The following is a 23,152-nucleotide window of genomic DNA, read 5'->3' as shown; positions in this document are numbered from 1 at the left end:
TATGCTCCATGTGGGATGTGAGTGGCCTTTAACCCTGAAGACCAGGATGCTGCGGGACCCCAGCATGGTTATGTTTGAAAATGATTCCAAGTGATTTGGAACATTTGTTGTGCATTTTCTTCTGTGTCCGTGTTTCTCTAATTTGCGTGTGTAACAGAATCCCCCCCGGGAGGGCATGTTAAAACACAGACCGCTGGGCCGCACCCCAGAGTTGCTGATTTGGTGAGTCTGGGGCACTTAGTCCAGGAAGCACACTTTGAGAACCACTGTTTCTCATCTACCCGCATTTATGTCCCCAGCTAATTGAGGTCAGCAGTCTTAACACCAGAATGCTGAGTGCCTGAAGGCCGGTGTGCTGGGCGGCACTAGATCAGTCCTGTCCGATGGAAACACCATGTGAGCCGCATATGTGAGAGAAAATTGTCTAGTAGCCACAGTAAAAACGTCAAAATAAACAGGTGAAGTTAATTCAGGTAGTCTGTTTCAACCCAGTGAATCAAAAATATCATTTTAACGTGTAATCAGTATAACAGACCATTGATGAGATTTTTCACATCCTTATTTTCATACGAAGTCTGACTTTGTGTGTATGAATCCTGCATTTCCAGTACATCTCAGTTCAGACTAACAACACTTTGAATGCTTGGTGGCCACGTGGGGCTGGCTGGTGGCTACTGTCCTTAAGCAGTGAAACTCTAGGACTTTCTCTTGCTCCTGCGAGACTGCCTCTGTCCTTTCTTAAAATGCGTTATTTTTAGGGACTTGCGAGAAAGTTTGTGTGTATTTCTTCAGCATCTTCCATGACACAGAGCACTTCCCATGGAGTCACGAGCTCTGTAATCTCTACGTCTGGAGTAAGTTTCTATCTGTGTGGCTCATTAGTAACTATCCTAATGATGGGACGACAGTGGCCGAGCCCAGAGCTGGGGATTGGGATGAGAGGAGAGTTTACATCAGTGTTCCTGGGGAAAGAAAGTTCTCTTCTCTAAGCTCTTCCTCAAAAAAAAAAAGATCAGATTAAGGAGTGATCAGTGACAGAATGAGGGTTGTTTTAGGGATGAAAGGTCAGGAAGAGAGAGCAATGAGTTTAGAAAGAAAGTTAATAATGGGGTAGAAGAAAATGAAACTAAAACAACAAGGTTCAGTACAGGAAACGTGGAGAGATATGTATGTGTATATATATATGAAATCTCATTATATATACGCATATATGGACTATTTAAGTACAATTTGCTTTGTTCCCTCTAGTTGACTACTACCACAAGGAATTCTGTTCCTCTAATTCACGTATTATCATCGCCTGGTGATGAAAGAGAATAAGATGAGAACACCGACTTTTATGTGTTGTTTTTCTCTTTTTTCTCTTTTAACATGATGACACATGAACTGCAGGTCAAAATAAGTCTATTATAGGATGTGCATAGGGCCTCGGAAACTACTAAAATTAATGAGTGCCAAACCTCAGACCCTAGAAATTAGCCCTTTAAATGCACTCATGAAGAAAGCAGTTTGAAAGCTGAACTTTGAGTGAATCATCGGGGTCCTGCAATAAGGAGGTTGCAGTAAATGTCTTAGACCCACTGGCCTGCCACCCGGGTTCAGAGGAGAGTGGCTGCTCAGCTCTGCTACCTTCAGAAGGTGAGGACTTGTCTCTGAAGTGTTGGAGCTCTGTCCTCTCCATCTCTCTCTTTCAAATTGGCTAAAAACAAATACCGTGTTCAAGCAGAGTAGCATTAAAAATCGATGAAATCGTACATCCTGATATATGGGATAATGATAGTCTCTGTACAGCCATGACATGTGAATTTTGCTGAAGACTTTTATCCTGGAATATTATTCTGTTCCTTTCTCACTCTGTCTCATTTCAACGTGAGATAACGCAGTGTGTACGTGAAACCGTTTGAAGTGACTAAAGGGTTCCGAGGGGTGGTTACTTCAGAAAAATCGGCATTTCAGAGAGATGTGTTTTACAGGGGATTCTCATGCCGCCGTGGCTCTAGACATTTTTCAGATGCAGCAAGCAATATGGGTGCTGCCATATTCCCCCTTTTAAGACCCTGTGACGGTCTAGTGGAAGACCATTATGTAGATTAAACAGCTAATGCCTTAGCTGACTGGCACCTCTATATAAATACAGCATGTGGCAGTTATTTTAAAAAACAGGACAATTCTAGTTGGATCAGGCTTATTATCCCATTTAGTGAAATCAAACAGTATTTGAAGACATGGAAAAATAGAACATTAGAAGTCAAATTTCTAACCTGGGTTCTGATCTAACAAGCCATTTAATTTTCCCCAACTCTTGTTTTCCGACACATATATGAACGGTTTGAATCTTGTGAGGTTCAACTCTTTTGGAGTCAGGAAGCTCTTCTTGAGAAACTACTGCACAGGTAAATTTTTACATGTCATTCAGGAGTTTCATGGGTCCTCTAAAGTCTAGGGGTTTCTAGACTTTTATTTGAACCGTGAATTAGTTAATCTCTCGCATTTTTTTCACCTTATGATTGGGAGAAGTCTGTGGGTGTGCTGTATGAACCTTTGTAGACAGAAGCCTCTGATTCACAGATGGTGAACTTTTGGTGGATTGGTGCTGTTCAGATCACATTTGCTCAACATCCTGGGATAAGTGCCAGATGTAGGGTCTACTGATGATTAGGATTTCTGAAGAGGTGGCTGTGGAGCTGGGAAAGGAGCAGGTGAACTTGGAATTGTCAGACCCGGCTAATTTGGAAACTTCCTTAACCCATGTGGCCTCAGTTTCTCCTTTTGTGTAAGGAGTGAAGAATATCTGTGGCATGTGATTTTATGGGGCATTTAAATGAAATAACAGACGATGACTTAACAGAGGTAAGTCAACCGCTAGATGGCAGTGAGCCCGGCGAATGCTTATCATGTGTTTACTTGTTGTTCAGACACTTCCCAGAGGGTTGTGTCAGGCAGACTATAGATTCTTAGGAGGTGCAGACCCGGCAAGTCAGGGAAACTGCAGTGCACTTGATGGGAACGGTCCCGTGGGACTGTGGGAACCTCTTCGTGTGTAACAGGAAACCACGGTATCTGGGGAGGCTTCCTGAAAAGGGAGATGAACTTGAAAATCGCTCTTGCCAAGGGAGGAAGATGGGCTTAAACTTTTGGAAAATCAGAGGCACTCTTTGGACCTGTGCTCTCCAGAGGGCTAGACAAACAGCAAAGAGAGTCTTTTGATGAAAAAACCTCCATCTACTACATTTAACATCTGGTCAGTGTTAGCATACAGTAACACCAGGATTCATTACTTAAAGAGATACTTGGGAAGCATTTCAGAACACTGCTTCATTTGTTCACTTTTTCTCATTATGTCACAGGCGGCCGTAAGAGCTTCTTGAGAGAAGTGTGTATCATTTCTGTACAGACAGATCCAGCAGGTTTCCATGGCAGTTTGGGTTGTCTGCAGACCTTCATACCCCTACTTCTGCAGCCTTCATTCTTCTTGCAGGGGTTGTGTCTAATGTCTTAGGTCTGGAAGGATGAAGTTCTTTTTCTCTCTTTGAAGTTTAATTGTCTCTTTCTAAATTCTTATAATTTATGCATATTTTAAGCCACTGATGAAACTGCAGTCTTGTTCATGGCCGGTAAGTGATTAATCTGTTTTGTTCTGCTTTTATTTTCAGATTGAAGAATTTCGAAGGCTGAGGACACACGCAAAAGGGGCAGAGCTTGTGGAAGGCTGTGATGGGATTTTGGGAGACAATTTTAGACCCACTCAGCCACTCAGTGACAGAGTCATTAGAGCAGCGTTTCAGTAGCTGAGGAGAGCAGGAGCCGGTGCGTCTTCATCTGGGTATGTTCGGATTAAGCAAGGAAAACGAGGTACACAGCTGATGAGCCTGTCACACCAAAGCGGCTCTCATGATGATCCTCATAATTTTGCAATGTCAATGCACTTCATTTAAATCTAGGACACATTCTCAAGCCCCATTAATTACAAGTCAGGTGGTTTGCAAAAATTTCATGCGGTGTTGGACAGAAATCTACAGTCCTTATGTTTTCGAGCAGAGCAGCCTTTCATTCTAAGTTTTGCTCTAATATCAGCTTCCATAAGGGAAGGTGCCTGAGGCAGGGGAACAGTGACACGCAAGTACCTGTTTGGTACTTTACTATGTTGTCGCACCCTTGAAACTGCAGCTGTCACCTCCTATTGATGGGGGAGCATAAGGGACGGGACTGGGGGACCTGTTGAGCCCCAAAGTGGCCCTTGTTGTTCAGTGCAGATTTGGTCGTCTTGCTTATCGGGGTAGGTAGGTGAGGGCAGATCTGGCATGAATGAAAATACTTGTCCTGTGGAAGTGCTTTCATTCGATAGATCAAGAAGCCGTTGCTAATTATCTGAATGTAGTATGTTTCTGTACTGATTAAAACATAATCTGTACATTTTAATATATCAAATAATTCAATGTATGTATTCCTTACCCTTAAGGACTAACAAAGTAAAACATCACAAACATGGAAAAGATAAAGTAGACATAAATGCCTGTGTACTGGGTTACTTCTTCACCTTGTAGATTGCCCAAGGGCGTGTACCTAGGTCAGTGTGCGTTGCTGGGAAACCACTGCTTCTCCTAAGAGGGAAGCGTCTGTTGGGACAGTTTCCTAGGAGTCAGGTAAGAGCTCTGACTGTTTAATGGGCCGTTAAGAGTATGTACCCTCATCCCGTGTGAAGGCTGCAATGGGCCGGGGAGTCACAGAGGAGCAGAAATCTCTGGCCTCAGGGAGCTCACAGTCTCAGGAGCCAGACAGCTGATACAGGAATTTTAAAGGGTGACCACTTTGTCCGCGTGTTTCCCTCTCCATTTTTCTTGCCCCTCTATTATTACTCCACTCATGCACCCAGTACTCCAGCCAATCCGTCTTTTCTCTTCTGTGAATGTGCTTTGCTCACCCAGTCCTTCCCCCCTTTCCTTTTGCTCCTTGAAACCCTAGCTGACTACAGGCCCAACTCACATACCGCCCTCAGCAGGAATTCTCTCCTTGTCCCTTATATTGTACCTCTTGTTTCACATTTTTTCTTCCAATTAGCTGTTTGTATGTTTCGTATTTCCTGTGTCAGATTTCAAGCTTCTTAAGGGTTGAAACGTGTTGATTTTACTTTGAATCCATCATGGCAGGTAACACTTGGAGTCGTGGATGTCGTTAGGGAAATCAGAAATTCCTTAGAACTTATGTGTGTCCTCTATCAGCCAACCGTGTTCCAGTCCTTCATTCCTTCTCAGTTTCTGTGTCAGCCAGTAGATGATGGGGATGATGGAGATGATGATGATGAGGCCAGGCAAAGTCACCTGTGGTAGGAATGAGAAGGAACTTTCAGTAATTCATATACGATAACAATGGAGAACATCCCAGAGTGCTTTAAGCTGAGCCTTATCATGGATGAGCTAAAGAATTAAAATAATATTCAGTCAGAAATCATTATTGAGCACCTACTACGTGATTGGTTCTGTGTATACAGAGATGAGAAGAACAGATGTGGTCTTTGCCCTCATAAAAGCTAGAGTCTAAGATGGAGAACCTGACAATGGAGAAACAAACACTTCTGGCACAGGGAGATCAGCTCCGTGCTTTGCGACCACCTAGAGGGGTGGGATAAGGAGGGTGGGAGGGAGACGCAAGAGGGAGGGGATATGGGGATATACGTATGCATATAGCTGATTCACTTTGTTATACAGCGGAAAGTAACACAACACTGTAAAGCAATTATACTCCAATAAAGATGTTAAAAAAAATACACAGTTACAAACTGTAATAAATTCCATGAATGAAAAGAATCAAGAGACAGAGTGAAGGAGATTTCAGATAGAGGGAATATCTTTTGCAGAGACCCCGAGGGCCCAGTCTCTCTGGAGGTGATAAGAATTTGATGCATTGATGCACCTGAAAGAAGCCTTGTGAGTCTGGGGTATGGAAATGAAAAGGGAAGGTCAGGCAGGGCCCATGACTTAGAGGGCCTCGGCAGCCGTGTTAAGACATCTTTATTTTATGTCAGTGTGCTGAGATCTAAGCGTTCTTAGGGGAGTGGCCTTCTCAGGAGATCACAGTGGCTGGAGAACGAATGGATCAGATTGTTGTGGGCCAGGCTGTGGCGGTGGAAGGATATTTTAGAGGTCCACTGGGTAGCCAAGGTGAAAGGCATGCAGGCATGGATAGCAGCCTAGGAGCAGTACAGATGGAGAGAAGTTGACATATGTGAAAGGGTCTTGGAAAGTGATATCTAGGGATAAATTGGACGAGGATGGGGGGAGACGGAAATATCAAAGATAACACCCGGGGTTTGGGGCTTTAGAAACTGTGTGGCTAGAGTGCCATTGAGTGACAAGAGGGAAGCTGGAGGAGGCTGTCTGAGATGGAGAGCGGGAGGGGACTGAGAGAGGCTTGTCAGTCACAACAGTGGGCCTGGCATGAAGGAAGCTGGAATTTCGAGAGCGGAGATCAGAAAAGAGGTTTGAACAGAATGCGGGAGTCGTGGGCATAGAGATTTTATACATACAAGTGTGTACGTATAATTTTCTCATGCTACCTGGGGATGACCTCGGATGTTAATCAAATCTTACGGGATGCTTTATGACAAGTTAACCAAAGCACAGAGAAGTTAGGTCATCTGCTCAAAGCCATTGGGCAGTGAGACTGGAAGTTGGACCCAAGCAACCTGCCTGGCAGAGCCGCTTGTTGCAAGCACTGCAGGACAGAGGTCAGGGAGCGTCGCCACGCTGGCGCTCAGGATGGCAGGACGATGATGGAGGCGATTGCAGTGGGCAGAAGCTGGGCATGAAGGGAGGCGGTGGAGATACCTTGTGATGGCAGCTTCAGACAAGCGGGGGAACGGAAGGCTGAGGTGACGGTGGAGGGGGGGGGGGAGTGAAGGAGGCTTTTTTTTTTGAGATATAATTGACATATACCATTGTGTAAGTTTAAGGTGTACTATGTGTGTTTTGATTTGATCCATTTTTTAAAAAATTATTTATTTATTTATTTATGGCTGTGTTGGGTCTTCGTTTCTGTGCGAGGGCTTTCTCTAGTTGCGGCGAGCGGGGGCCACTCTTCATCACGGTGCGCGGGCCTCTCACTATGGCGGCCTCTCGTGTTGCGGAGCACAGGCTCCAGACGCGCAGGCTCAGCAGTTGTGACTCACGGGCCCAGTTGCTCCGCGGCATGTGGGATCTTCCCAGACCAGGGCTCGAACCCGTGTCCCCTGCATTGGCAGGCAGACTCTCAACCACTGCGCCACCAGGGAAGCCCTGATCCATTTTTATATTACAATGTGATTCCCACCTTAGCGTTGGCTAACACCTCTGTCATGTCCCATATATGTCATTTCCTTTCTTGTGGTGTGAATGAGACTTTTTTTTTTTTAAACAAAAGAAGTAGTAAACCTTTTCTGTATGTGGGGTGGGTAAGTGAGCCAGTGGATGGGCGGGGCTGAAGGTGCTGTTTCTCGAGGGCCGAGTCCTAGCAGTGAAGTCCCTGAAAAGTTGCCAGGGGATGGGGTCCTCGGCACAGGTGGAGACTGACTTTTGTTATGGGAATGGACACTTTGTGTGCTATCACAGGAAGGAAGGAGCTGGCGGTTTATAGACAGCGTTTCACGACTTGCTTTACTGTTTAAAGAGGGTTGGGTAGAAGCTAGAAGAGGTTCTAGCTGCCAGGCAGCTGGGCGATGGGTGCAGAGTGAGGGTCCGGAGGGCTTACGGGCACGACCCGGATGGAAGGGCAGGCAGAGAAGGGCGGTGAGGTTGGTGAACGTGAATTTATGAACTTCCCCAGTGTAGGTTTGGTATACTCTCTGTGAATGTCGGTAACTATAAATGATGCTTTTTATGAAATAAGATTATTGGCTTGAATTTTTGATCCATATCTGGTCCTACACCAGAATTGCCTGTCTCTAAATATTTAAATAACCATCACTACTTTATCTCTCTCTTGCACACACACACACACACACACACACTCTCTTAAATGTTTATGAAAACATTACATATATTTCAGATACTTCATATTCATAGTATGATAGGAGGACAGTGTGTAATTTTCAGTCTTCGATTAATTGCAGTTTAGATATTTTAAGAGAGAGAATGGATTTATGTCCTAGTCTTGGTGGCTGAGATTACTTAAAGGAGGTCATTTTCCCCCAAATTCCATAAGAACGGTGCAGAAATTCTTTCAAAGGCAACTTCACTTCTGACCGTATCCTTTTATGAATACATTTTTGATCCTTTTATCTTGAAATGTGTAATACAAATCTAGTCATACTGCTACATAAAAATTATATTGGGAAATCAGACTTATGGATGTGTGCTTTTTATTTGATATTTAATAATGCCCTAAGGCAGGTAATTCAAATTTTTATTAAAGTGAAATGATTTGACAGTCAGACTTTGAATTTAATGCATGAATGTTTCATTTAAGCTCTTGGAACTGAAAAGGAAAAAAAAACTTCTTTTCTGATAGTTCTCTAAAAAATGTTCAAAATAATTCAGATTTATTTTAGCTATGCTTTACTAAAATAACTTTAGTTTTTGGACTTAAAATGACATTTATTTTTGCATGACATGTCTAGACATCTGGAGGGTTTTGATAACCAAGACTTATTACTCCCATGAATTATCTGTGACTTTTTATATTACCATTCAGGAAGTATGAACTATGGTTTTGTACTTGTTTAAAGAGTTAGCACATAAGTCACCCAGGTGCAGGGCTAGTTCAGATTTCTAGGAGCCAATTTACTCACTGAACTTTCTTTACGATGCAGGAGAGCCAGATCTTAATAACAAACCAAAATAAGACCAAGCTTTATGTCCAGTTTCCTTGCTGCCCTTGGCATGATAATATTGGTACTACCCTTCCAGTGAAATGATTATTTGCCTGTTTGTTTCATTAAGTATTAACCAATTTTTAGAAAGCTATTCTGACTGTTCAAAGATTTGCCTGCTTCCCCTGTGACTCAAATACTGTTAAACTGCACACGTTTACAGTAACTATAGTTAATTATAATTATTTTCTGTAAAAACCAATGCCACAGAGCTCTTTAAATAACCTCCCTGTAAACAGGTAAATAAATATCCTACATTTCTTGGCAACATTATTTCCAATTACATTAACAATTTATCTATTTGTGAGATCTGTTATTTACATAAAACCCTGTTTCTTGAGTTGATTTAGCTTTAGAACAAAACAATATGATTAAACCACATATTTTTTTAGCCATAGAATTAATATAATTATGAATAAAAAATGTTTTCTCCAGAAAAAAATGTAACCTCCCTTCCCCCCCTTAAAAGGGGAAAATATGTGTGCTCCAAATAGATGAGGAAAAAAAAAAAACCAGAAAAAAGGAAGAAGAAAAAAGAGGGTTATTAAACAAGTATCTCTGATCCCTGTGTCAAACTTACCCTCATATTTGGGCAAAGACCCGTTCTGGGTCTTTGAAGTCACATTCAGACTGTACTGAACTCTTCCCCGTGTATACTTTTGCAATTAATAATGTTGTCTTCTTAGCTTTAATAAATGCTATAGCTAGCATCAATTTCATAGCAGCTTTCTTTTATAACCTAACAGAGTTGGAGGTTAGAAAAGACTAAGCCATTATGGAAAAGGAGGGGATGTGTGGGAAAGGGATAATGTCAACTCTGAATGACCAAGTAGGTAAAAGCTATTATCTTTTCAGGATAAATGGAAAGCTCAGAGCCATATTTTCAGTCAATAGAACTTGGACTGACTTCACTCCAATAATTTAATATGATGCACAGCATTAGGGTGAGAAATGAAAGCTCGATGGTAGAGCTATTTTCTATTTACTGTATCCTACAGAATTGCCCGAAAATGAATGGATTTCCTAGAGGATCTCAATATGATTTCAGGAAAAGGCCAAAATACCAAGGGTGGTCAACCCATCTATTATGTTTTGATTCTGTGATACAAAAATTGTTCTTAACCCAAGAATGAAAAGTATCAAAGCTGTATAGACATTTCTTCAAGATGAGTAAAGAAGGAAAAGTATCTGTCCTTTTTTTCTTTTTTCAGTATTAGAAATGTTAATTTATTGTGGGTAAAAATTGCTGAATGATTTATTCCCCTCCCCACCCATGAATTTAAACAAGATTGTGTTTGGGAGGAAGGAAAGAGAACATCTTGCAGTCATGGGTCAGCTTTCATGTTGAACATTAATATATTATGATACCCTAAATATAGTAGATGTCATGATTTTAAACTTCATATATTTTCCGTAAGAAAATCACCGAGACCAGCTTATCTCCTCTAAACATGTTGCGTTATGTCTTTTTCCTCATGGATGCTCATTTCTGGTAATTTCCTCAAGCCAGTTTTTAAATTCTATTTTTCCAGTTTGAGACTTATTAAGGAAACATTGTTCACAGAGAAGCATTCATTTCAGTTTCTTCCTCATTTACTGTCTGTCCTTTCCGGTTCCTCTTTTCCATGATGAAGTTCACAGACACTTAGGAAAGCGGGTTCATTGTAGAGCCAGGGAACCGTGAGAGCCCAGCACACAAAGGGACCTTCCTGGAGGCCACTTGCTGTTGGAGCCCCCGTGGCTCAGCCTGTGGCGCTTCGAATCTCTTTGTAGGTGGATCATCTACACCCACAGCCTCTGTCACCACCAAATGCCGATGACCCTCTCATTTATCTGCCGACCCCAGGTCTCTCTGTTAAGTTCTAGAACTGGATGCCCAACCGTTTGCCTCACTTTTCTTTTGGATGCATCAAAGGCATCTCACACTCAATATATAAAAGATTGAATATATGATCGTCCTTTGCAGACTTGGCTTTCTTCCAGTTTTCTTAGGAATTCGTCATACTTGACACTTCTCACCTCACCTCACCTCACATTTCCAATTTATCGTCCAGTTCACAGATTCGCCTTCGGATAGCTCCCAAATCCATCTCTGTGATCGTCACAGCCCATAAAGTTAGCACCAGCTCTCACCTGGGCTGTTGCAGGAACACCCCCCTCTCTTCTACATAGGATTGTTGAAGAAAGATTTGTAAAAATAAAAGACATGGGTGCCAGAGAGCCCTCAAACTTGCGCGTCAACTCTGATTGACCGACATGAGCTGTCGCGAGTGTTGAGAAGGATTCTGCATCCACGGCTGAGCGCAGTGCGAAAGGGTGACAGGACTCAGTGGCGACATCTGTCGCTGGGGGCTGGTGGCGGTATTGTAGTTTGTTATTCCCATCCGCAGTGGAAGGTTGGGTGATTGGCATCTGACTTAAATGTCTCAGCTGTGAAGGTGCAGAGTCTTGAATGGGTTTTGGAAAATTGACCTGCGTTACATCTACTGATATGTAGCTGGATGTTAGCAGTTATGGAGGAAATACAGAAACATGATGAAAAGACTGAAGTCCCCTGATCAACCTTCTTTTTAAGATTTTCCTTTTCTTTTGTATTAGTTACTAAGCATAACTAAACATAGCAAATAGCTTACATATAGCAAAACCTAGGAGATCTGAAATCTCAGCATAGAAGTGAAATGGCATGAGGGTGATGGAAGGATCATGGCGTGAGAGTGGAGGAACTTACCTGCTCCAGGCCCTTTGTTAGGGATGGAAGCCATCTCCTGAAGAAGGGAAAAGGGTTTGTTAAAGAAGAAACCAGTTAAGGGAAAAGTAGGTACTGACATGCCACCCACAAGGGTGAGAAACAATGTATTTTAAAGTATTAAAAAAAAAAAAAGCCATACCAAAAAATTGTCAGTTTAACTATATGGGTCTTAGAGATATTTATATGTTAGTACAAATAGATTTGCCTTATTCTTTTGACTTCTTCATTTTTTAAAAATTGAAGTATAGTTGATTTACAATGTTGTGTTAGTTTCAGGTGTACAGCAAAGTGATTCAGGTATATGTATATCTGTTCTTTTTCAGATTATTTTCACTTATAGGTTATTACAAAACTTTGAGGATAGTTCCCTGTGCTATACAGTAGGTCCTGTTGGTTATGTATTTTATATATAATAGTGTGTATATCTTAATCCCAAACTTCTAATTTATTCCCCCCCCTTTCCCCTTTGGTTACCATAAATTTGTTTTCTATGTCTGTGGGTTTACTTCTGTTTTGTAAATAAGTTCATTTGTATCATTTTTTAAGATTCTACATATAAGTGATATCATATATTTGTCTTTCTCTTTCTGACTTACTTTACTTAGTATGATAATCTCTAGGTCCATCCATATTGCTGCAAATGGCATTATTTCCTTTCTTTTTATGGCTGAGTAATATTCCATTGTATACATAGACCACATCTTCTTTATGCATTCCTCTGTTGATGGACATTTAGGTTGCTTCCATGTCTTGGCTATTGTAAAGAGTGCTGCAGTGAACATTGGGGTGCATGTATCTTTTCGAATTATAGTTTTCTCTGGATATATGCCCAGGAGTGGGATCCCTGTATCACATGGTAACTCTATTTTTATTCTTTTAAGGAACCTCCATACTGTTGTCTGTAGTGGCTGTACCAATTTACATTCCCACCAACAGCGTAGGAAGGTTCCTTTTTCTCCACACCCTTTCCAGCATTTGTTATTTGTAGACTTTTTGATGATGGCCATTCTGACTGGTGTGATACTTCAGTTTTAATTAAACAAACATGCCAGTGAAAACTTGTTTTGGTAGCATACAAAGCTAAAATAGTCTAGACAATGCCCAATATCTTGGACAGAATCTGAAATATTTGTTGGATAATATGGAGGTTTCGCCAATCAAGAAATTTGCCACTATGTAACACCATTCTCACAGTAAATTAATTGTTAAAACCATAAAACCACATTGGTTTTGGATGGGTCTGTTTTGTATCACAGTGCTTCTTTAAATGCCTGCAAAATTTCTGAATTCTTATACTTTTAGTGGTTAGAAACTCATAAAGGTCTTTAGGGCTTGTCTGCAGAAAATATTTTCAAACACATCTTAGAAGCATGGAGTCGAACTGGATCTCAAAAAGTTATTTAATTGAGTCTTCTGCCTGAAAAGGTCTTCAGCTAAATTATTATAGATGATTGGTCCCCACATCTAGAAACAAACAAGCAAACGAACCTTCATTGTATGAGATACCTACTTCAGAGGTTCTTCTACTCCTGCATAATGCAAAAGGGGGAAAAAAAAAAAAAAAAGAACCTCATGAAATACTTTCCCGGTAAAGTATGAACTGAATTGGAACACCATTTTGATAGTAATATTTTTTATGGTTTGCCATAAATGAATATTTTTGATGAATGTAACCTATATTCCAAGTATTCCAAGATTTATGTTTTTCTTGTGTTTGCAGCATGTGAGAGTTCCTATAACCTTTACAGTGCAGAGAAACTCATGTAATTTTTCACAAATATGAGTGTTCATTCTGATTTTAGTATGGGTACAACCAGTGGTTCTCTAATGGTACATTTCTTTCAAGAATGATTATATTTAGTGGGTCCCAGCAATTAAATCACTATAATGAGAAATAAAAGATTGTAAATAAGAATAACAATGTTATTAATCATCTAAATTAGTCACTTATGGCACATTCCTGGACCTGAAATATTTCCATAGGAAATAATGCTAAAATCCACATTTACTTATAATTAGACATAATACAAACCTTCTCTCATTATAATAGTTGCCCAAATCCCACTTCAACTTAATTTCATTGACTTTGATTTCTGGACTGAAAGCATTAAGCTTGAACCTAGTGAAAAATGTATAATATGTGCATTCAATTAAGAAGTAATTAGATATTCAATCACCCTTACAGCACACTAGGGATTAGGGAAGGAGGAAGAAAAATGTGACGTGCTGTAGTGTGTAACACAGTTTTGTTAATTAGTGTAGTGCTAATTGAGATTGAGACAGTGTCAGAATAGTATAACATAGGTTTGCTTGTGAAGAACTTTAAAAGCTAAGTTTACTGTTTTATGATACTTTGATGCAGAGTTGTATAGAATATACCAAACAATCTGATGTGTCCTTGAGTTTCAGTTAAAGTTTACACATTCATTCTAAGTGACACATACTAATAAGTGATGAAGGGAAAAGAACAACTACTTTTTTATGTTGCCGACCCTCTGCTATATTTTATCTCATTTAATCCTCACAACGATCTTGTGAGGCATGTGCTTTTATTTCCATTTTAGAGATGGAGACCCTGAGGCTGAGAGGGGTTGAGTAACTTGCTCAGGGTCACAGCCAGTACAAGACAAAGCCAGGATTCACACCCAAGTAGGTTTCACTGCAAACCCTGAGCTCTTTTCACTACGCCTTTCAAATAACAAAGGGCAGATAATTATGAAGTCCTTGTATATCTTTGCCTCCTTATCTCTTTAGATAAGTTCCTGGGAATGAGATTTCTAGGGAAAAAGGACACCTGTGTTTTCATTTTTGGTATCACATTGCTAATAGTCTCCCTAAGGGTTAACGCTAATTTATGCTTGCACCATGGATTGAAGGTGTTTTTGCCCTTTTTAAAATCAATCACTCTGTATACTTTCCACCTCTTTCTCATCTCCTTTTTACTCCTCACTTTCTCGAAATGTGTTCATCTCCGTTTACCTATTGAAATTTCTGTGGCAAGAGTAACCCCTTTGATTTCTCTAAATATGACACATATTCATGGCAGAAAATTCAAACAGTACAGAACAAAATGAAGCAACAAGGATCTCTCAGACCCTCCTCTCAGTGACAGTCACCATGAACACTGGGGTGAATGTGGAGGTCCCCCCATAGCTCAGTGGGGGATGGCTTAGGTTCCATTCTGACTCCACTGGTAGTTAGTTGTGTGACCTTGACAAAGTTCCTAATATCTCTAAGTCTCTTTTTTCATCACTTAAAAGAAGGCCATAGTAGTACCTACCTCATAGGGTGGTTGTGAAGATACAGTGAAGTGATGTAATTAAAGTGCTTACCGTGTTTTTGGTCCACAGTGTTAAGTATTTAATTAATGTTACCTTTATCATTATTTTTGTTCTTTTGATCTCTCTTTTTGCATATCTCTCATATGCACATCTAGACATATAATGTTCCTCATGGGATTATATTATGCAGGATATTTTTCTATCTGCTTGTTTGATATATCTTTTCATGTCATTCAATAGATACATGTGTACATTTTAATGATTGTACATAAGTTGCCTTTAATTATGTACTAAAATTTATCGAGTATTCCTCTATTATTGTACATTTTAGGTCATTTTCAGTACTTTGCTATAATCAACAGTACTGTGGTTAACATATGCATTTATTTCCTTAAAAACTTCTTAGTAGTGAGATTACTGGGTCAGAGCGTTTTAATTGTAATACTGTATATGTGCAAATTGCTCTAAGAGTTGTATCCCTTTATGTTTCCACTGACCATGTGTCCAACTACACATTTTTCTTCACCTTCACTGACATTGAGTATTTTCAAATTTCTTATCCTTGCCAATCTGATTAAAAATGATTCTGTTACATTATATTAAGTCTTTGAATACTTGGTTTTATCCTTGAATTTCCTGTTCTGTCCCATTAATCTGTCTGTTCATGAGCAGCAACCACTGTGTTTGTGACATTGGTGTATATTTCAGTGTTTGGTAGGACAAGATCCCTTACTAATCTCTTCTGTAGAGTTTTCTTATTTCCATGTGTTTAATTCTTCCAGATAAGCGATAGGATCATTTTACCAGAAGGATTGAAATAAAGAATAAAAGAGAGGGTGAGAAAAAGAGAATGAAAGAAAGAGAAAAAGGAAGAAAAAGAATCTTGCTAGAATTTTTGATTTGGATTGCATTGAATACATAAAGTAATCTAAGGAGAATTGATATCTTTATAATGTTGAATCTTTCTATCAAGGAACAATGCATAGGTCTATGCTTATTAAAGTTTTTTTTAATGTTCTTTAGATGTTGTATAGTTCTCTCCTCTGACTGAATTTGCTACAGGATGTGCATTTGGACTCTGGAGTTAGCCTGGGGTGTGGCTTGATTGGGAATATAGCACTTTCACCTCCTGCTCCATGGTTTGGGCAAATTATTGATATTCTTTCAGCCTCAGTTTCCTCATCTGTGAAATAGGGATACTAAGAGTCATACCTCCTAGAGGTGTTGTGAGGATTAAACAAAATATGGTAAAATGCATAGCATGGTGCTTCGCAGGGGGCTAGCATTCAATAAATGTGTGAGCTATTACTATTATTATTGTTGTTTCTGTACTCATTATCAATTTTGATTAGTGTCATTTTTCACTACATTTTTGTATTGGTTAATATTTATTCACTGAAAAAATAATTGCTTGGGTTTGTCCTTGGCTTTCTTATTAACCTTTCATATAGTTTCCAATGACATTTTAGTTGATTGTTTGTATTTTCTAAATAGACCCTGGTCACATCTGTAAATAATGACAATTTCATCTTCTCCTTTCTAATTTTACTAGTTCTTATTTTATTGCACCCTCTAGAACTCCCAGAATAATGTTAAATAATTAACAGTGATATCTGGTTTCCCTTTCTTATTTCGGATATGCCTGGATTTCGATTTCCAAATCCTGTGTTATCTTTCCCACCCTGTGTCCTTTCAGTCTTCAAAAGCAGTTGACACTCTTGACCTTCTCCTTTCTCTTTCTCCTTTTTCTGTTTATTTTCCTTCCTCCTGACCTGATACTGGTATTAGTGGGTGTGTTGAAAAAGAAGGTGACTATCTTGCCCTTGCTTGTAATGGAAGGACATTTATTTTTAACCTTCTGTTCAGTGTATGGCAGTATTCTAGGGACTGTGTGCAAATATACACATTATCAGCATAGACTCCCCTGAGGAGGTTATAGCCTGGTATTGGGAGCGAATCAGGTAACCCAGCTAACTCCAAATCCAAGCAGCATGAGAAAAAACTGCCCCGAGAGCATTCGGAAAGAGTTCTTACGTCTAGCATCTCGCTATTTCTTAAAAGACTCTTCTTTTGGAGATTTTACACTGAATTATCTTACTTAAAGAGGGACGTGGCAGTGGGTTATCAATTAGCTGAGCCAAAGTCACTGGAACTGAGGTCAGCCCTGTGACCTGCAGCAGCCGTGTGAAGGACACGTGGGCACATGTGCTTTTTTTATTTTTGATAGCTTTGTAGGAAATTCTCCAATGGTGATTTGATTTGCGCTCATCCCCGGGGGTCTCTTCACAGAAGATCATTTAAGGTTCAGAAATAGTCACATGAAAGATGGCATCTGTTATAATTATATTGAAATAGCTTTTGATTTAGAAGACTTCTTAGGATTATGGCCTTACTTCAAGGTCTCATTATGAACAATGATCACTGGATAATAGAACATTTCCTTTTATAGTTAAGCTTTCTTATTATTTATATATAGATAAATGGGTATTTGGGAGGAGGTCCAAAAGGGGAGAAAGTCAGCCTGATTACCTTTGTGTATTCCGAGTGTCATTTCTTTATCCAAATAGTAGGAAATCTGGAGAGAGAGCAGAGAAATTTTAGGAGAGGACCAGCAACAAAATCATTCAAAACACTTTTTCAGAACTCAGGGACATAAATTTACAAATTGAAAAGACCCACTGAATTTCCAGGGCAGTAGATCAAAATGCACCCACACCAAGGCACTATCATCGTGAAATTTCTGAACATGGAGGGAGAAGTTACAGGGAGGAAAAAACAAGTCAGACTCAAAGAACCTGGAGTTTAAATATCAGACTTCTCAACAGCAATACTGGAAGCTAAAAGCCAGGGAAGAATGACCTTCAGAATTCTGAGAGAAAGTTGCAGCCCACCTACAATTCCTCACCCAAACTTTCAATAGTCATGTTCAGATATCAAGGTCATTAAAAATTTATTTCCCAGGAAGCTACTGGAAGATGTGCTTCACCAAAATGGCATAAACCAAGAAAACAGATGTGGGATCCAGGAAACAGGAGAGCCGACAAAGGAGAAAGGCAAAGGAGATTCCCAGAATGATGGTGAAGTGAGGTAGCCAGCATAGAGGGTGTGAGTCCAGATGTGAGCAGTTGAGAAGGTTCTAGAAGAGCTTCCTCCAGGAAGACGAAGTTGATAGACTGCATAATGTGTCTCAACTTCTTGAGAGGAGAGTCAGACAACTGTAGGTAGTTTTGGATTGAGGATGTAGGTGGAAAAAACTCAAGACAGTTATTCACTCCAGAGAAAACAAGTTGTGCAAGAAAGGAAAATTAATGATATATTAATACATGTAGTTCAGTTCTGAATAATATTTACATCATCACAATGATAGAAATCAAATATTGATCCAAATTATTATATAACTGTATTGGGAGGGTGGAGTGAAGGGAAGGGTTTACAGTGTGTGAGTGGGGTGTGTGTGTGTGTGTGTGTGTGTGTGTGTGTGTGTGTGTGTGTGTGTGTGTGTGTAGAGAGGTAGGGGCTGATAAGAGGAAAGAGGATCAAATGACATTCTCCATAGGGAAAGTTGACAGGCAATGCTAAAACAGAGAACTGAAAAGGAGTAGTAATACAATCATACCGATTAGCTCTACAGTATTAATAAAATAATCAGCTCAAAGAGTTGAGGAGGAGCAAAGTGGTGGCATATGGGACGGGAAACGGATAGTTTTTGTAACACACCCTTTAGAACTACTTAACTTTTTCAACTATGTGCATGTGTAATACTGATACAAATAAAAACATTAATAAAAATGTTAAAAATTTAACTTTTTATACAAGTAAAAACGTTAAATAAAAATGTTAAATAAATGACAGGAGCAATTGCTACTGTCATTTTGTTATACTTTTTAATGTATGTACGCACACATGCGTGGGCACACACGCACATACACAGACATACACACGTGCATTTTCTTGGGGTGTTTGCTTTGAGCCAGATGTTGTGTTGGGCCTTGGGAACACAGTGCAGATGAGATCAAGTATGATTCCATCCCATGAAAAATTTCTGTGAAATGCTGAAAAGTAAATGTCAAACACATGCTATAGAAAATAATAGGCCATACCGTAGTTCAGTTTTCAGTTAGTGAGATGTCTGTAAAATCAACGAAATAGTCACCAGTCACTCAGTTATGTGCCCGGGAGGCACTGTTGTCACATTATATCTGTTGTCATATTCCATTCTCACACAAACCCTACAAAGTAGGTATTGCCATCTGGGGCTCAGAAGGGGCAAATAGATTGCCTAAAATCTTCCAGCCAGTTGGTGGCAGAGCTGGGATTTGAACTTGAGTCTTTCTGATTCCACATCCACACCCCAGAGTGTGATCAGTTGAACTCAGGGACATAAATTTTTTTTGTAATTTTTCCAGCTAGTCTGGTATCATGCAGTGAACGAGATCAAGCATCCATCTCTGGGGGTGGGGGCTAATAGATCATCCTCAGAGTGCCTTGGCTTTGGGAGGTGACATTTTCTTTGTTTGAACAATGTAAAGGTGAAAAATTCAATAAGCATAGGGCATTATCTTTAGTTTCCCTGTGAGGGAGATTTTAACAGAGTGAGCATCTAAATTCACCAGCAGAGTCCACACTCAGTTGAATTAGAATTCATTCTACATTTATTGAGAATCCTGTAAATCAAGCCATTAGAGCTTTAAAATGAACAAGACACCTGAGAGCTTGTGCACCTGTTGCACTGTGGTTGTATGTTCAATGTTAAAATGCTTTGGGTAAAACCTGACCTCGTGTCATTAGAGTGACTGCATATTTACTTACCTATCTTTTGTCTAATTGATGTTTTAGACCATGGTAGCTTAATTTTTAGAGTAGTTGGATATATTATTAAAGCGTAATTGAATTACTTTCATAAACTTGGAATCTCTGCCTCTAGACCAACCTTTCCCAAATGTGTTCTGCAGAGCATTGGTCCATCAAGATGTTTGTTAAATCAAGAGGTGATGTCCCATACATTTGGAGAATCCTGAATATAATATTTTTCTTTTGCAAATTTACAGTGCACATTAGCATGTTAGAGACTGACATGGTTTTGTATGAAAGAATCATATTTTACTCTATGTAATCAGAGTTTCCACAGTATTTTTTGAATACAGATTCATTTTTTCCACCCAACTTCTAGAGTTATGTGGAACACATTTTAGGAAATGGGGGACTCCAGTTATTTTCCTTTTGCAAAAAATTCATCCATGCTGACCTTTAGGCTCCTTTTAAAAAGCTCTAAAATGCTGAGGCTTTACAATTTGGATCATCGGTCAGTTTTATGTCAGTCACTTTGATTTATAAATGTGTTGGGTTATAGTTGTCAAATGCATACACAAACAGTGTCCTACTTTACCTTTGAAATCACTTCTCTGAGGCATAATCTTAAAGATTTGGTCATGACTCACTATCTTATTTGAAATTTTAGTTTGGAAATATACCCCAGCATTATTAATGTTTTCTAATAAATTGTTCCAGAAATTATATGTATTTATGTGAACATATGCATACATGTGTGGACATGTATATGTATAAATGTACAAGCATATCCACCCACATACCATGTATGAACAATTTTAAAGTATTCCATTGTATCATAATTTATTTTTTATTTTTTTCACATCTTTATTGGAGTATAAATGCTTTACAATGTTGTGTTCGTTTCTACTGTACAACAGAATCAGCTATATGTACACATATATCCCTGCATCCCCTCCCTTTTGAGCCTCCCTCCCACCCTCCCTATCCCATCCCTCTAGGTCATCACAAAGCACTGAGCTGATCTCCCTGTGCTATGTATCATAATTTATTAAGGAAGGAAATTATTTAGCTTTTTCTAGTTTTTTTTGCTTTAGTGAATATCCTTATACATAAAATCTTTGTATGATTACGTGGTTATATCTCTATGATAAGTTCCAAGAAGTAGAATTCTGGGTGAAAAGTATATGCGCTCTAAATTTTAATAGATATTTGTTGTCCAAAAGATTGGACTTGTTTATTTTTAGCAATTGTATTAAAGTGTGTTCCCCCAGTCCCATCTCAGGCAACACGAGTAGATGTATTGAACTGAAATCTTAGCTGATGTTGTTTTCTAAATGGGAAGACTATTAGTTCTCTCAAAATGTACGTTTCATGTGTTGTTCTATATTTATTATTTCCTGATTTATTTAATAGAAACGTCACATTATTTGGGGACTAGGAAGCAGTGGTCTTTGTGCTCAAACAGTTACCATCTGCAGTTATTACACAGGAAATTAATGACAGTAACTAAAAGCTTTATTTTTATTTATTATTATGCATGACATGTAAATTTTTTGTTTAGAAAACAGTTCAAGCATTTGTTTATTTATTTTGGTTGAAAATACATGTCTCTATGAAATTTTGCATTAATAGATTCTGCCAGAGAAATAAAACTATGCTAGACTTTGTGGAAAAATTGCAGAGATGACAAACTTGAGCACGAAGATATTTTTGAAATTTCTACATTTTCTTATGAAACTTCTCGTTTTTGCTGTCTCGTTGGACTGTAGAAAGACTTTCCAGTCTGCCTTGGAGGAGTGTCAGTAACATAATCGATTCCTTCTTTTTGCCTTAAAGGAGGAAGACAATGGTCCTATAGTGCCCTTGGGTGAGAAACGGAAACTTTGAGCTGCAGCTTCGGTTTATCCTCAAAGCCTGCGTTGTTTGTCTTCATCTAATCGAGCTTTGATGGACATCTGTGACAGTTGCCTGTATACTTGCTCTAATGAAATATTAGAAATAGCTGTAAATTCAAAAGAAACCCCATATTATGTATCCGTATCACTGCTGCTAGTATTCATATTTTGCACATACTGTTTATTGCTTATGTGTAGAAGAAATGAAACTAGTTTTCAGAGTTATTAATATGAATATATATCATGTATTAATACTGAGACAGGAAAAATACATTTCCAGCGTTCGCAGTCCTTCATTTCCTGTCTCCAACAGAAAATCCACTCATTCAGAAAATAATGTAATTCTTGATAATAAAATGAGAGTTTTGATCAAGAACAGCATACAGCTCCAAAATGGAATGTGAAGGATTAGTAAAAAACATATCTCATGTTACTTTGCAACCCTCATACCATGGTTAATGTCAGGGTGATTTGTTATAAAACATGGTTTGGGAGTTAATGTAAGAACATAATACTCACTTTATATATGACTTTCTTAGTTAAAGGATTTAATTGAATATACGAATCTAATCATACTTATTTGACATATTAGAAGCTGAGGTTTCTAGGAATTTGAGAAAGGTATAAGAAATAAATAGGCTAAAGAGAAAGTGGATACTTTATTTTATAGCTTTATTTTCCATGATAGAAACATAAATTTAATAGTATCCTATAATAATTTAGTGTTGTACATTTTGTAGGACTTTAAAATATTTTATTGAGATCTTTGTTTTGAAGGTGAATCATATACTTATTTTAATTAATTTTAAGTGCTACTGGCAAATTTAAGCATATGCTTAGATGCAGTTAGATGTGATAGAATGAGATAATTTATGTAAAGCAGTAGAGTGCCTGGCACAAAGCAAGTACTTAATAAATGTTATTAGTTGTTGTTATAATTGTTGTAAAACTAATGACTTCAATAACATAGACTCAATTTTGAGGGATTTTGTGATGCAGAATATCTAAGTTAGAAATAGAAAATAATACAGATGGAATAATTATGTGTTGAGAGATTTTAGATGTGTTGGATAAAGGTTGTAATAATGAAAAGCATTAAATGCAAATAAAAAAATCATACCAAGTATCCCTGAAAACAGAAGCTAAGAAGGTTCACGGTGGAGCCTTGGGCAGGGAGAGAAAGGACCAGAGCTGCCCCAGAGAGAGGAATCGGAGGCGGATGAAGGGTCAGCATCTAGCAAAGCCCTGGACCACATGAGGGCGGCATCAGGCAGAGCCTCTGAGAGGCAAAGGCAGTCCCGGGTTTCTCCCTTCTTTAGTTTCTTGTATACAAAAATGAAGAAATGGCAAAGCATGGCTACAAAAACTTGGCATATTTAAATACATATCTTATAGACTAAAACTGATACCACGTACTTGCAAGACATTGGCTGCAGGTGTGGCCTCATTTGCAGTTAACATCAAAAGACAAAATCAAAACCCTCTCATGAGTGAGAGGCCAACAGGGCTGCTGGCACTCCTCTGGTAGACCCTGCGTTCAGGCCTTGGGGCTAAACAGTACATGGGCACCCAGTGTCACTGATCCTGATGTGGT

General features: G+C 39.1%; 1 protein-coding gene across 4 annotated transcripts in view; it reads left to right on the top strand.

Annotated features, from left to right (window-relative positions):
- The window catches only part of CA8 (carbonic anhydrase 8), a 132,450-nt gene extending 109,766 nt beyond the window's left edge, over positions 1 to 22,684 (top strand). For all 4 annotated transcript variants that reach the window (XM_082433090.1, XM_082433089.1, XM_082433091.1 and 1 more), the window contains 2 exons: positions 3,654 to 3,823; positions 21,500 to 22,684. In XM_082433090.1, coding sequence (XP_082289216.1) covers positions 3,654 to 3,788 — 135 coding nt within the window. In that variant the 3' untranslated portion in view covers positions 3,789 to 3,823; positions 21,500 to 22,684. The remainder of the gene's footprint in view (positions 1 to 3,653; positions 3,824 to 21,499) is intronic.
- The last annotated feature ends 468 nt before the right edge of the window (positions 22,685 to 23,152 follow it).

The sequence above is a fragment of the Balaenoptera physalus genome, assembly GCF_965194825.1.
Source record: "Balaenoptera physalus genome assembly, chromosome: 17".
NCBI lineage: Eukaryota > Metazoa > Chordata > Mammalia > Artiodactyla > Balaenopteridae > Balaenoptera > Balaenoptera physalus.
This window is presented reverse-complemented; position numbering and strand designations above follow the sequence as displayed.